Source organism: Salmo salar, chromosome ssa20 (genome assembly GCF_905237065.1).
Source record: "Salmo salar chromosome ssa20, Ssal_v3.1, whole genome shotgun sequence".
NCBI classification, from domain to species: domain Eukaryota; kingdom Metazoa; phylum Chordata; class Actinopteri; order Salmoniformes; family Salmonidae; genus Salmo; species Salmo salar.
In genome coordinates this window covers 30249972-30264502 of record NC_059461.1, presented here as the reverse complement: position 1 = coordinate 30264502, position 14531 = coordinate 30249972, and the positions used below count along the sequence as shown (strand labels likewise).

Genomic DNA, 14531 nt, shown 5'->3' with positions numbered 1-14531 from the left:
TGTTCATATAGACGCCCAGGAAGATTTTTTTTTAAACATTTCTGACAAGCAAGCACTTAGATATGGCCATTTTCATAGAGTGTTTGGGAATGATGTAGAGTAAGGCATTTGTGAAAATTCTATAGCAATACAGAGTGGGAAAGCGGCTGTAAGTTTGGACAATTAATAGACTGCAGTACATAAAACCAAATCCCCAGGATGGGACTCTACACAGGCCTATGCGCCATAGCCAATCAGAGATACAGTAGGCCTACAAATAAGCCATTTCCACACGGCCTGCCATCATTCACTTTGAATTGGACTGTGTGTTTACAGGCAGTAGGGCCTGCCATCATTCACTTTGATCTGGACTGTGTGTTTACAGGCAGTAGCAACAGACTTTAGGTAATTAGAACGCATTGGTCAAAAGCTACAAAATACACCTGAATGGATTCCTTCAAATATGTACATTTCACGGGAGTCAGTTGAATGGAGTTTCCTCTGACACATTGGTGCGGCTGGCTTCCGGGTTAAGCGGGCGGTGTCAAGAAGTGCGCTTTGGCAGGTCATGTTTTGGAGGACGCATGACTCGACCTTCGACCACTCCCGAGCCCGTTGGGGAGTTGCAGCAATGAGACAATATCATAATTGGATATCACAATATTGGGGAGAAGGGAAAAAAAAATAGTAAAATGTTTTATCTAGATTGACAACTAAGAGATATGCTAACTGTGAATAACAGTAACCAAATGACACCTGCATCTCTAGCTGTAGCCACCCAAAAATTATATTTGGGGAAAAAGTTGGCCACTCACCCACTCGTCCAATGACATGACATCCTCCCAGCGCTAGCTAACGTTAGGCTCTGCATTTTTAACTTGCTAAATAAATAGCTACATAAATGGATAAGCTAGCCTATTAGCCACGTTATGACTGACTTTTGATCACTACCCTTGCTAGTTTGATTGTATTGAAATTCCCTGCCTTAGTTTGCTACATTTGTGAGTTTTTGTCCAAAATAGTAATTGAAACTGAAACTGCATGCCGAATGGCTGAAGACCGCAAACAATGTACCAGGGCCTGGTTTCCCAAAGGCCTGGTTTCCCAAAAGCATCTTAAGGATAAGTTCATTGTTACAACCTTCGTAAGAGCATCTTTACATTTCCGAGTCGTTTCCTAAAACCTTCTTTACTAACGTTGCACCTGAAATCGCTCGTTATCTAACACCTGCTTCAGACCACTCGTAGAACAGCTAAGTGCGTCGTTAGATCACCGTTTGCCCTCCCGCATCACTTTACACACAGAAAATCTGTGCTAAACATAGAATGAAGATGTGTATCTGTCTCTCTGTGACCGCGGAAAACTTCAAAGTTGTATATAAATAGCCTAAAAAGTTTAATGTTAAACAAGCGAAGCAAGGATACATTAAAAAAAGGAATACCGAGATAACCAAATTATATAATAGCTAGATTATTATTAGGCTAAATATTTACATCACGTTCATGTACGTGCAATCTATAGACCTACCTAGTATTAAGTCATTAGGCTACATCTGAGCCCCTTCAATATTCATATACAGTTGAAGTCAGAAGTTTACATACACCTTAGCCAAATACATTTAAACTCAGTTTTTCACAATTCCTGACATTTAATCCAAGTAAAAATTACCTGTTTTAGACCATTTAGGATCACCACTTTATTTTAAGAATGTGAAATGTCAGAATAATAGTAGAGAGAATGATTTATTTCCGCTTTTATTTATTTCATCACATTCCCAGTGGGTCAGAAGTTTACATACACACACAAAAAAAAAATAGTATTTGGTAGCATTGACTTTAAATTGTTTAACTTGGGTCAAACGTTTCAGGTAGCCTTCCACAAGCTTCAACAACAATAAGTTGGGTGAATGTTGGCCCATTCCTCCTGACAGAGCTGGTGTAACTGAGTCAGGTTTGTAGGCCACCTTGCTCGCACACGCCTTTTCAGTTCTGCCCACAAATTTTCTATGGGATTGAGGTCAGGGCTTTGTGATGGCCACTACAGTACCTTGACTTTGTTGTCCTTAAGCCATTTTGCCACAACTTTGGAAGTATGCTTGGGGTCATTGTCCATTTGGAAGACCCATTTGCGACCAAGCTTTTTTCCTGACAGATGTCTTGAGATGTTGCTTCAATATATCCACATAATTTTCCTCCCTTATGATGCCATCTATTTTGTGAAGTGCACCAGTCCATCCTGCAGCAAAGCCCCCCTACAACATGATGCTGCCACCCCCGTGATTCACGGTTGGGATGGTGTTCTTCGGCTTGCAAGCCTCCCCTTTTGTCCCCATGTGCAGTTGCAATCCGTAGTCTGGCTTTTATGGCGGTTTTGGAGCAGTGGCTTCTTCCTTGCTGAGCGGCCTTTCAAGTTATGTCGATATAGGACTTGTTTTACTGTGGATATAAATACTTTTGGACCTGTTTCCTCCAGCATCTTCACAAGGTCCTTTGCTGTTGTTCTGGGATTGATTTGCACTTTTCGCACCAAAGTACGTTCATCTCTAGGAGACAGAACGCATCTCCTTCCTGAGCAGTATGACGGCTGCATGGTCCCATGGTGTTTATACTTGCATACTATTGTTTGTACAGATGAACATGGCACCTTCAGGCATTGGAAATTGCTCCCAAGGATGAACCAGACTTGTGGAGGTCTACAATTATTTTTCTGAGGTCTTGGCTGATTTATTTTGATTTTCCCATGATGTCAAGCAAAGAGGCACTGAGTTTGAAGGTAGGCCTTGAAATACATCCACAGGTACACCTCCAAGTGACTCAAATGATGCCAATTAGCCTATCAGAAGCTTCTGAAGCCATGACATCATTTTCTGGAATTTTCCAACCTGTTTAAAGGCACAGTCAACTTAGTGTATGTAAACTTCTGACCCACTGGAATTGTGATACAGTGAATTATAAGTGAAATAATCTGTCTGTAAACAATTGTTGGAAAAATGACTTGTGTCATGCACAAAGTAGACGTCCTAACCGACTTGCCAAAACTATAGTTTGTTAACAAGAAATTTGTGCAGTGGTTGAAAAACGAGTTTTAATGACACCAACCTAAGTGTATGTAAACTTCTGACTTCAACTGTATATTAGGCCTATTGGCTACTATTATCTAAAAGCCCACACATTTCACTGTAGCCTAAGCAATAAAGGTGAACATATTAGGTCTATGGCAACGTTGCTTAACTTGCTCCTTCATGTTTAATTATCTTTATTATTTTTATTGTTTAATTGTAGAATATCTGTAGGCCTACTTGAAGCCTAATTCCTGTCTGCCATTAGACTACAATGATTTGTTGAGCAATTACACAAACTATTGTCATCATATCCTACTTTTAGGTCACGTTGATTTTTTCTAGAGCGAACGAGGGAATGAGCCATTTTGACTTTGGCTTTATTCATTCTTGTTCACAGTTTACACAAACTGAAGAAATGCAGAATGTACATAATCAAACATTATATACAAAAAAAGCATGATAAAACACTTAGAATACATAACACATGGCAAACATAATACAAATATTTTAATACATAATAGGCTAGAGAACATTTCTTCTCTTGATGGGAAAACTGTATTGTGTAAAACATATATTTTGTTAAAGATGACTTTGAGTAGCCATAAATCATTTAAGAGGTACAGCGGGTTCTTTAGCCTATATTGTAGAATCTTTTCATCACGGGACAGCACCTGTAATGACTCAGTTAAGTCTCACTGTATAACGAGTGCAGTGCGTGGTGTTTTAGGAAATGGGTGTGGCATCTTCGGCCGTTATTTTTACGATGCATTGTTAAAACACTCGTAAGCCTAAGTTCCATCGCTATCGGGAAACCGGGCCCTGGTCAGCTGTAATTTACAACATGACAGCAATATTTTTTGGACTACAAAGAAATCTATTGGTGAATTATATGATTCATGCATTGAACTGCATCCATCTATTCTGCCAACAATGTCATAGATTTGTTTTGTCAAATAGAACCTATTTTTTTTTAAAACCTCTAATAAAATTTGTTTTGTAGCATAAAATGGGAATTTGATATTTTTTACTGATATTATGATTGTCTGTTTGTTTCATATCTGTAACGTAGATAAAACACTGTCAGCTCCACTTTAAGACTGTATCATAATAGAGAGACAGGACAGGAGAGGACAGGCAAGGGAGGGGTCAAAGGATGTATATGCTGATAGGAGAATGATCTAATAAAAGGTAAATGAATCAATAATCCATTATTAATTAGTAGCTTTGTAGCATGGATAATGAATAATTAATGTACTGAACGTTAGTCCCATAACGTCTAGTAGAGGCTGGAAAGGGAGAGAAATGTGTGTGCGTATGGACCTAAGAGGACTGTAGACATTTGTTCTACCTGACCTAGCAACTTTGAGAGGCTTTGGAGGCAAATATGGGAGTAACTCTCAAGGTCTCAGTAATCTCGGGGGAAGGCACAGACAGCGCTGGATAGTGATTAACAGTGGTGGGAAGTCAAGGGAGAGATACTGTTCACCTACTGTTTGTGTGTATGTGTGTGCGTAGGTTATCTACTTTTGGTGTGGAGGTGTGTGCGTAAGCGGAGAGAGAGGATAAAATGAACTTCTTTGTTAATGTTGGGCAGAACGTTCTCTGAATAAACTGTACAGACCTTTTGCAGAAAGCTGAGTCCTTGCCTAATTATTAACCCATTGTCTTACAAACCTTGGGAATTAGTCAAGGCTTATTGATTGTTAATTATTATCATTGGGATAGAATAATTCCGATAACATATGCACAGAGAGGGAAGGAGAGCAGGAGACAGCAGCCTGTTTTTCTTCCCCTTACTGAAGCCAACTCAGACCCCCCTAACCTCACCACAGCTGTGTGTTCTGTATGATTTAGGGCCACTGGGAATCTTATTGATATGGAATGACAAGGGTGGGGTTCTACTAGATGGTTCAAGTATGGTGTATAATTATCCAGTTCCGAAATAGATGACAATGCCTCTGCTTATGAAAGCAGTAAGACAGATTCTCCAGAAGAACTGTCCATCTGTGTGGAGAATGATGGCTTCAGAGGCAACAGCGTGGGTTTAAAATGCATTGGAGAATCTGCGTAAAAACTACAAATGAACAGGCTGACAGTTTGACAGACACAGGCCATTCTTTCAGTAAGCCTAAATTGTATTCTACATTTCTCACACCCACCAATCTAAGGCAGCCCCCCGCACCTCTCTGATTCAGAGGGGTTGGGTTAAATGCATAAGACAGATTCAGTTGAAGGCATTCAGTTGTACAACTGACTAGGTATCCCCCTTTCCCTTTGCCTTTCCCGTTCAGATGCAGGAGTGTAGGGCTAGTAGGGAAAGTGTCAGGGAGGAGGGGCTGGGGGGAGTGTGTACTGTACAGGGTATGGGGTAGAGGTAGGGAGTTGATTTGGGCCTGGGCAGTAGGCCTATATCCTCTACTAAACTTCACAGGCCTAAATGGGATTAGTTCCTCTCTTTGATAAGAATGAATTAGGCAACACTCAAGTAGTGGATTAGGAAAATGGTTGTGTGGGTGTTGGCTGTCTTTAGTGAGCGTGTATTTAGCTGTTCAGCTAATCTAATAGAGCCAGTGTGTGTAAACGCTCTAACACTAACACAGTGGACACACACTAAGGGGGCTAGAGGAGCTAACTGGGGCTAACTGAATAGCTAGCTACCATGCTGAGGCATTCCACTGCACAAAGAGACAATGGAGATGCCATGACAACCAACTCTGACCATCCCCTCCCTCCCATGTCGACAGGTGGTCTGCCCTGCTCCCTTTCAAACAATATTAACACCGTGCCTGCCAAACTACTAACCCCCAAATCTGTAGCCATCAACCCCTCATCCAACCCCCCCACACAACCACAAAGGGTTAGGATTACATGGCAAGGCCACCAGCTCTCTACTATTAGCTATTATTATTATTATTATTATTATAAAAAGCACAAAACCACCCTCCCTGCCCCTTCCTTCCATTCACAGCACACCAACCCCCACTGTGACTCAACCTTCGCTGGACCCTGGGGGCATCGAGAACTCTTTCCCTCTAGTTCTTTCTGTTATGCTATCCCTCTCTCACTTCCTCCCCCCTCTCTACCACCCTCTCATCCTGTTCCCTTTATTTGACCTCCCCTTTTCTTTCTCTATTCTCTCTCCACCTCATCTCGTTCTCTCTCATATCCATCAGCTGTCCCAGGGGTTAAGGGTGAAAGGGGATAACCCCTCCTCAGTCTAAAGGGCTTGGTAAACTACACACCCTGCCCCGTTGTGCTCACACAGACACAAACACAACATCTTTCACGCTTCGCTGTGTACAACTAGTGGGCCACTCAGTCTCAGAACTTCAGTATAACAGGATGTTTGGCTTCAGATTCCCTTCAGGAAATGAACACAAATCCCCATCAAGACAGAGACAGAGAGTCAAACCACTTATTGAAAACAATGGGCTAGCTAGTCAAAAACTGAGGGATTGAAAAGGAATGGATCAGCAGGTTGACACGAGTTGGTGAAGCCCACAGCTGGTCCCAGGTCAGGGGATATCTCTAACACTATGAGATAGGCTACCACTATAGAGTATCACAGTATGAGTCATAATACTCATAAAACCTAGCGGTCAAACAAGGTTATGGTTCCAATAATTTTTCCACCATTAATTTTTCCCATAAGGGATTTTAGAAACACTTAAAATAAGGGCTGTGTTTTGTGTAGGCTTACCCTGGTGCGACATTTTGATAACCATGTAAATCTCTCTAGGACAAGGTGACTTTTATCAATATATTCGCTTGTATTTAACCCCCAAAATGAAATGCTAATTAGCTGCTAACGTGGCTATCATAAAGAACTACAAATGCCATGACGATTTGGACTTGACTTCCAAATCGAGGCAAAGGAAAGAATGTCTTGATTAACTATCTAATATTAGCTACATTTAGTAATGAATAAATTAGCTAACTTTCTTTAAATGTAAATTTTTGTGAACTGTCTTGTGCAAGTTTTAAATTGACACAATACCTGTTAGCAAAGGTGTCAGCTAGAGATGACGTGTAGGAGCTTGCAGGGATTTGTACTCTCGCATGACGTATATATTCATGCTAATTAGCATTTTTCGAATCTAAGAGTAAATAGAGCCAAATACATTGATAAAAGTCACCTTGTCTGGGAGAGATTTACATGGTTATCAAAACATCACGCCAGGGTAAGCCTACACGAAACACAGCCCTTATTTTAAGTGTATCTCAAATTACCTATGGGAAAAATGAATGGTGGAAAAAACGATCGCTGTGGACCGTCGCTGGAGGCTCCGGACAGGGGACCGTCGCTGGAGGCTCCTGACAGGGGACCGTCGCTGCAGGCTCCGGACAGGGGACCGTCGCTGCAGGCTCCGGACAGGGGACCGTCGCTGCAGGCTCCGGACAGGGGACCGTCGCTGCAGGCTATGCGCCATGGATGATCACTGGAGGCTTCGTGCCATGGATCATCGCTGGAGGCTCCGGGCCATGGATCATCACTGGAGGCTTCGTGCCATGGATTATCACTGGAGGCTCCGGAACATGGATTATCACTGGAGGCTTCGTGTCATGGATCATCACTACAGGCTCCGGGCCATGGATCATCACTGGAGGCTTTGTGCCATGGATCATCACTGGAGGCTTCGTACGTGGAGCCGGAACAGGTCTCACCGGACTAGGGAGATGCACTGGAGGCCGGGTGCGTGGAGCAGGCACAGGGCGTACCAGGCTGGAGAGATGCACTGGAGACCGGGTGCGCGGAGCTGGCACAGGATATACTGGGCCGTGGAGGCGCACTGGAGGTCTGGAGCGTAGGGCTGGCACAACCCATCCTGGCTGGATGCCCACTCTAGCACGGCAAATGCGGGGCGCAGGCACAGAGCACACCGGGCTATGAATGAGCACTGGAGACACAGTGCGCATCACCGCATAACACGGTGCCTGACTGGTCACACGCTCCCCACGGTAAGCACTGGGAGTGCTTACTGTGGGCTTACCGTGGCGGCGTCACAGAACAGCGCAAACTGGCTCTAAACAGAATAGAAAGATGAGTGGGAGGCCCCAGTGCACAACTGAGCAAGAGAACAAGAACATTAGAGTGTCTAGTTTGAGAAACTTACGCCTCACAAGTCCTCAACTGGCAGCTTCATTAAATAGTACCCGCAAAACACCAGTCTCAACATCAACAGTGAAGAGGCGACTCTGGGATGCTGGCCTTCTAGGCAGAGTTGCAAAGAAAAAGCCATATCTCAGACTGGCCAATAAAAATAAAATATTAAGATGGGCAAAAGAACACAGACAAAGACAAAGGAACTCTGCCTAGAAGGCCAGCATCCCGGAGTCGCCTCTTCACTGTTGACGTTGAGACTGGTGTTTTGCAGGTACTATTTAATGAAGCTTCCAGTTGAGGACTTGTGAGGCGTCTGTTTCTTAAACTAGACACTAATGTACTTGTCCTCTTGCTCAGTTGTGCACCTGGGCCTCTCACTCCTCTTTCTATTCTGGTTACTGCCAGTTTGCGCTGTTCTGTGAAAGGAGTAGTACACAGCGTTGTATGAGATCTTCAGTTTCTTGGCAATTTCTCGTATGGAACATCCTTCATTTCTCAGAACAAGAATAGACTGACGAGTTTCAGAAGAAAGTGATTTGTTTCTGGACATTTTTAGCCTGTAATCGAACCCACAAATGCTGATGCTCCAGATACTCAACTAGTCTAAAGAAGGCCAGTTTTATTGCTCCTTTAATCAGCACAACAGTTTTCAGCTGGGCTAACATAATTGGGTTTTCTAATGATCAAATTAGCCTTTTAAAATGATAAACTTGGATTAGCTAACACAATGTGCCATTGGAACACAGGAGTGATGGTTGCTGATAATGGGCCTCTATACGCCTATGTAGATATCCATTAAAAATCTGCTGTTTCCAGCTACAATAGTAATTTACAACATTAACACTGTATTTCTGATCAATTTGATGTTATTTTAATGGACAAAAAATGTTGCTTATATTTCAAAAACAAAGACATTTCTCTTGTGAACCCAAACTTTTGAACGGTAGTGTACATATCTACCAATTACCTCGTACCCTTGCACTCGGTACTGGTACCCCGTGTATATTAAACAAGTTATCGTTATTCATTCATTGTGTATTTATTATTACTTTTATTATTAAATGTTATTTCTTTATTTTCTTTCTCTCTGCATTGTTGGGAACGGCCCGTAAGTAAGCATTTCACTGTTAGTCTACACCTGTTGTTTAAGAAGCATGTGACCAATAACATTTGATTTGATTGGTTTGAGTAACAACACCTTAATGGGGTAAATACAGCCCCTGGCACTGGCTACGCTAAATAAAGAGAGGGAGCGAAAGGAAGAGAAACAGATAGAGAACAGGGGAATGTTGAGCAACCCAAGAGGCATCCATGACCCAAACAAACAGAGGAAATGGAACAAAAATAAACAAAAAGGGGCCCAGATAGTCAGTGATACAGACAGACAGTAGTACACAGAGGAAGAATGTAGTCCAGCCATAACATAGTGCTATCTGATCAATACAATACATGATCTTACTCTTAGTAATGGAACATACACAGCCATGTTTACCTTTGCATCCAATAAAAACACACAAATAAAGCATTTAGCTTATAATTGTGTTATAGACAATGGAATACCTTTAGTTACATGGGAAACTTAAATGTCTAGCAGATCTTTTTTCATCCAATATTGGATATCAATTATAAAACATGCATTCAGTTGTAAAACTGACTAGGTATACCCCTTTCATTTGCTGACTGAAGCAGTGGGTTACACTCTCTCCCTGTCTTTCGATGTCGCTAGGCTGAACCCATTACCATCAAGCAGACAGACATTTCACAGGGTTTCATCATACTACCATCTCTACACATGGAGCCTCAGCCAGCACAGAGAGATAGATGCTCAACATCTAGGCAACACTCTTAGAAAAAAGGGTTCCAAAAGGGTTCTTCAGCTGTCCCCATAGGAGAACCCTTTTCGGTTCCATGTAGAACCCTCTGTGGAAAGGGTTCTACATGGCATTCTAAAAGGTACTACTTGGAACCGAATGCTTTCTACCTGGAACCAAAAAGGGTTCTTCAAAAGGTTCTCCTATGGGGACAGCCAAAGAACCCTTTAAGGTTCTAGATAGCACCTTTTTTCTAAGAGTATACACATAAACACACACACTAGACTATGCCTACTAGCCTAGCTACAGCCCTAGCCAAACTCCCAACCCCAGGCTCTGTTTGTGACACTCATCATAGCCAGTAAAACATTTCAGTTTCAAACTTAATTCAAATCCTCTAATGGCTGCACCTGGTACAAGGACAGTTAAAGGAGCAGTTCACTATTTTACAACTTTATCAAATCAAATCAAGCTTTATTTATACAGCACATTTCAGTCATGGGATGGAACAAAACGTGCTTCACAGGAAAAAACTAATAAAACAATGAAATATTTACTACACAACAAACATAAGAGGATAAAAAAACAAAAGAATACCAATAAAAACTGAACAACTAAAAAGCACCCTAAGGAAAAGCAAAACTAAAAAGGTGTGTTTTAAGATGTCTTTTAAATATGTCCACAGTTTCGGCCCCCTCAGGTTCTCTGGCAGGCTATTCCAGAGGCTGGGGGCATAGTAACTACAGGCTGTCTCTCCATGCCTCTTGGTCCAAGGCTTTGGGATAGTTAAAAGGCCAGTGCCAGATGACCTGAGGACCCACTGGGTACATAACTTAAAAGCATGTCTGACATGTATTGGGGTGCACAATCGTTGATTGATTTAAAAACCAATAGAATTATCTTAAAATGAATTCTAAAACTCACAGGCAGCCAGTGCAGAGACCTTAAAACCAGTGTAATGTGTGCTCTCCGTCTGGTTTTGGTCAGTAGCCACACGGCAGCATTCTGTATGTTTTGCAGTTGACCAATGGCTTTCTTAGGTAGACCAGACAGGATAGCATTACAGTAGTCTAGCCTGCTTGTAATAAAAGCATGCATGAGTCTCTCTGTATCAGCCTGAGAGAAATGGTCGCACCTTGGCAATGTTCCTTAGGTGGTAAAAATCTATTTTGGCTACATTCCTAATGTATGATTTGAAATTGAGTTCAGAATCTAAAATAACACCTAGGTTTCTTACCTGGCGTTTTATCTTCTTTGCCCTTGAATTCAAATGTGCGGACAGATTCTCTCTGTGATTTGGCTCCAGCAATAATTAGTAAATAGCCACCACAAGCTAATAATCAATGGAAGTGATGGGGGAATGTGAGCATGTTTTTTTATGGCCAAATCACCTTTAAGTAACATCAAATATGGAGAAGATTTGAATTGATTTCAAGTGATTTAGACATTATTTTTTTAAACATGCTCACATGCCCCCATCAGTTTCATTGATGGTTAGATTGTGGTGGTTAAGGTTAGCTGAAGTTCGGAGTGGTTGTTTAAAGAAAAATGAACCATGGATTACAGTTTCTCTTGGCCTATAGACTACTTTCAGGGTGAGGAACCATCTAGACAGGGTTTCCCAAACTCCCCAAGGGGTGCACGTTATGGTTTTTACCCTAGCACTACACAACTGATTCAACTAATCAACTCATCATCAAGCAAAAAACAAAACGAGCACCCCTTGGGGTCACGAGGACCAAGTTTGGGAAACACTGATCTAACATCAAGTTGTAAAATAGTAATTTACTCCTTTAAGAAGCCAAGCCAATCAAAGGCCATAATATCCTGGTTTTGATCAGGGGTTTAGCTCAAGTCTCCCTCCTCCTGTGGAAGCCTGACTGTGTTCACAGCCAGAGGGGTTTAAAGGAAGACCACCATAATCACTACATCTGTTGTTTCCTAAATGTGAAGCTATAGTCTATGAGCCAGGAGAGACTGAAAAACACACACTATGGCTTTGTTTACGTAGCCATGTTGGTTCAGAGGGAAACCTTCTGAAACTGTTCCAGTGTCAGATCTCCCTGCCCCAGAGCTAACCTCAACTATTAAAGGCTGAACTACCCAGCTGACCTGGAACCAGTGTCTGGATGTAGAGTGGGGCCATGTGGCAAGCCTGAAGTGACAGATGACTGGATGTTTATTTTAGTCGGCTGCAGGTGTGTGCATGCGTGTGTCTGCCAGACTACTGCAGGTGTATGCTGAGTCAGTGTGTGACAACAGCATGTCTCGATCTCTCATTGCTGTGTTTGCCACCCTCCTGTTCTGTTTCCAGCATAGCTCAGAGTTACAACTACGTCTATCAGAGTTACAACTACGTCTATCAGAGTTACAACTGCGTCTATCAGAGTTACAACTACGTCTATCAGAGTTACAACTACGTCTATCAGAGTTACAACTACGTCTATCAGAGTTACAACTACGTCTATCAGAGTTACAACTACGTCTATCAGAGTTACAACTACGTCTATCAGAGTTACAACTACGTCTATCAGAGTTACAACTACGTCTATCAGAGTTACAACTACGTCTATCGGAGTCACCTCTCCGGTCCTGATTCTCTATCTCATTCCACTGTTCCAAACCTGGACTACTTCTCTCCCTGTCCATCTACACCACTGTTTCTGGCCCTCTTCTGCGCAGCTCTGGCCAGTTTATCTCCGTCACTAATCTAATCCAAACAGCCAGCCCCCCACATTCAGCCAAGGAGGAAATGAACAGACCACCCGCCGATCACACATACAAATAAGATGGACACACGCATAGACACACAGTCAAAACAAACACAAATACACACACACACACTCATACACATGTTGATGGGGACAACACTAATGGGGGTCTGTGACAGACAGGATTATCGCATGGCCTGTGTAGCAAGACAATGTAGACTAAAGTGTTTGTGCTTCATTTCCTGCTAACATCAGCCACACACACTGCATGCATGTGCACACATGCACACACACACCAGCCCGTATTTCCTTTGATTCCGTTCTTCATTGAGTGGACTGAAGGGATGGCCCCTGAATACATTGGATGAGGGACGTGTCCCTGTAATTCAATTCCTCTGGAGGAGAAACTATTCAGTGTGGTTAGTTAGACTAGCAGGCAGTTATGGAACAATGCCAAAGACAAGGCCTATTCAATGGTACATTGAAGATCTCTGTATCACTGTGTTAAATCAGAACCCGTTTTCTCACATACCAATATGAAGTTATATTAAACTAGATATGTTAATGGACTTTGGCTGGTTGGTTTGACTTCTGCTGCAATGGTAATTTATACCTAAATTAGTCCCATAGTCTTCTCAGCCAGAGAAGCTCTTCTCATCACCTAATGGCTTGACCATTTCATTCCCAAATAGCCTAAGAGAATAAGTGAGGTTTATTGGATTAAGATCTGTGCTAGTCAACCTAATATCATTCCACTGGGAAAGATGAAATACAGCGACTTGCCCAAAACCTTTAGAACAACACAGCATTACGTCACTGGAAAACTGTGAGATAGTTTCAAAAAATTAATTGGATCAAGCCGGGCACAACCGCTAGGATGTTGGCAGAGGTAACCAGATAGGCAAATGTAGGAACTGACGGCAAATTAGTGTCACGCACACCCGTCACCGCATGTTAAACAGTGCGATGATACATTGTTTACAGTAGAAGTGACATCGACAACACAAGCAACAATGTTGCCAGTTTACACAAATGTTACAGACTCGCATCCGATTCAAATCATAACATCTTTGTAGCTGCATCGCGCGCTACTATTCATTTTTGGGGGAAACTGTGGCTGGCTAGATTATCTTCGATGGTCATCCGCAAAGAATAGCTAGCTACAGTAACTAGCTAGCTAGCTTTTAGCCAAACAATTGGAAGCCACACACATTTCGTAAAATACAAAAATGAATTGAAACCTTGAATACGAAATCAAGAAAAAAAACTAAATTAGCTAACTAAATTCCGACATTTGACATCAAATGTAACCTAAACTACTATAGATTATGGAGTTCAAATTGTTAGAAAAAGCTAGAACGTTCGCTGGTGGTGGTTTTTCCATAAACGTGCCGACTATAATATCAGTTATAACCACAATTAGTTATTACTCACCTGCCCTATACAGCACGGAGTAGGTCTACACATCTTGTTATGGTTGTCAAAAATTCCCTTTCAGAATTCAGCCCACTTTTCCAGTTCGGTACAGACGGACGTTCTCGCATAGAATTCTACTCAGAGCGACTGCAGTACGTGTAACTTCCCCGTCTCTATCTCTCCCTCTCTCTCTCTTTCTAGCCCCCTCTCTCCTCCCACTGTTTTTACCGTGATGGCGTTACTTGCTACAGGCAGGTGCTCATCGCACTGACAAAATGCCAATGGAGGGTGACTCAAAGCGAGTAAAATGCCATAGTAGAGCTACGGTGTAATAAATCAATATATGAAGCATTATAAACAGTTAATACGCACGACAAAAAAATATACTGAATAACTACGACAAATTTCATTTAGAAGATTGCATTTTCTTCTTTTGTTTCTATCTCACA

General features: G+C 42.1%; 1 protein-coding gene across 1 annotated transcript in view; it reads right to left on the bottom strand.

Moving 5' to 3' along the window:
• Positions 1-14531, bottom strand: part of LOC106580398 (serine incorporator 5) — a 43057-nt gene extending 28526 nt beyond the window's left edge. The window contains exon 1 of the mRNA XM_014161409.2: positions 14101-14531. Coding sequence (XP_014016884.1) covers positions 14101-14133 — 33 coding nt within the window. The 5' untranslated portion in view covers positions 14134-14531. The remainder of the gene's footprint in view (positions 1-14100) is intronic.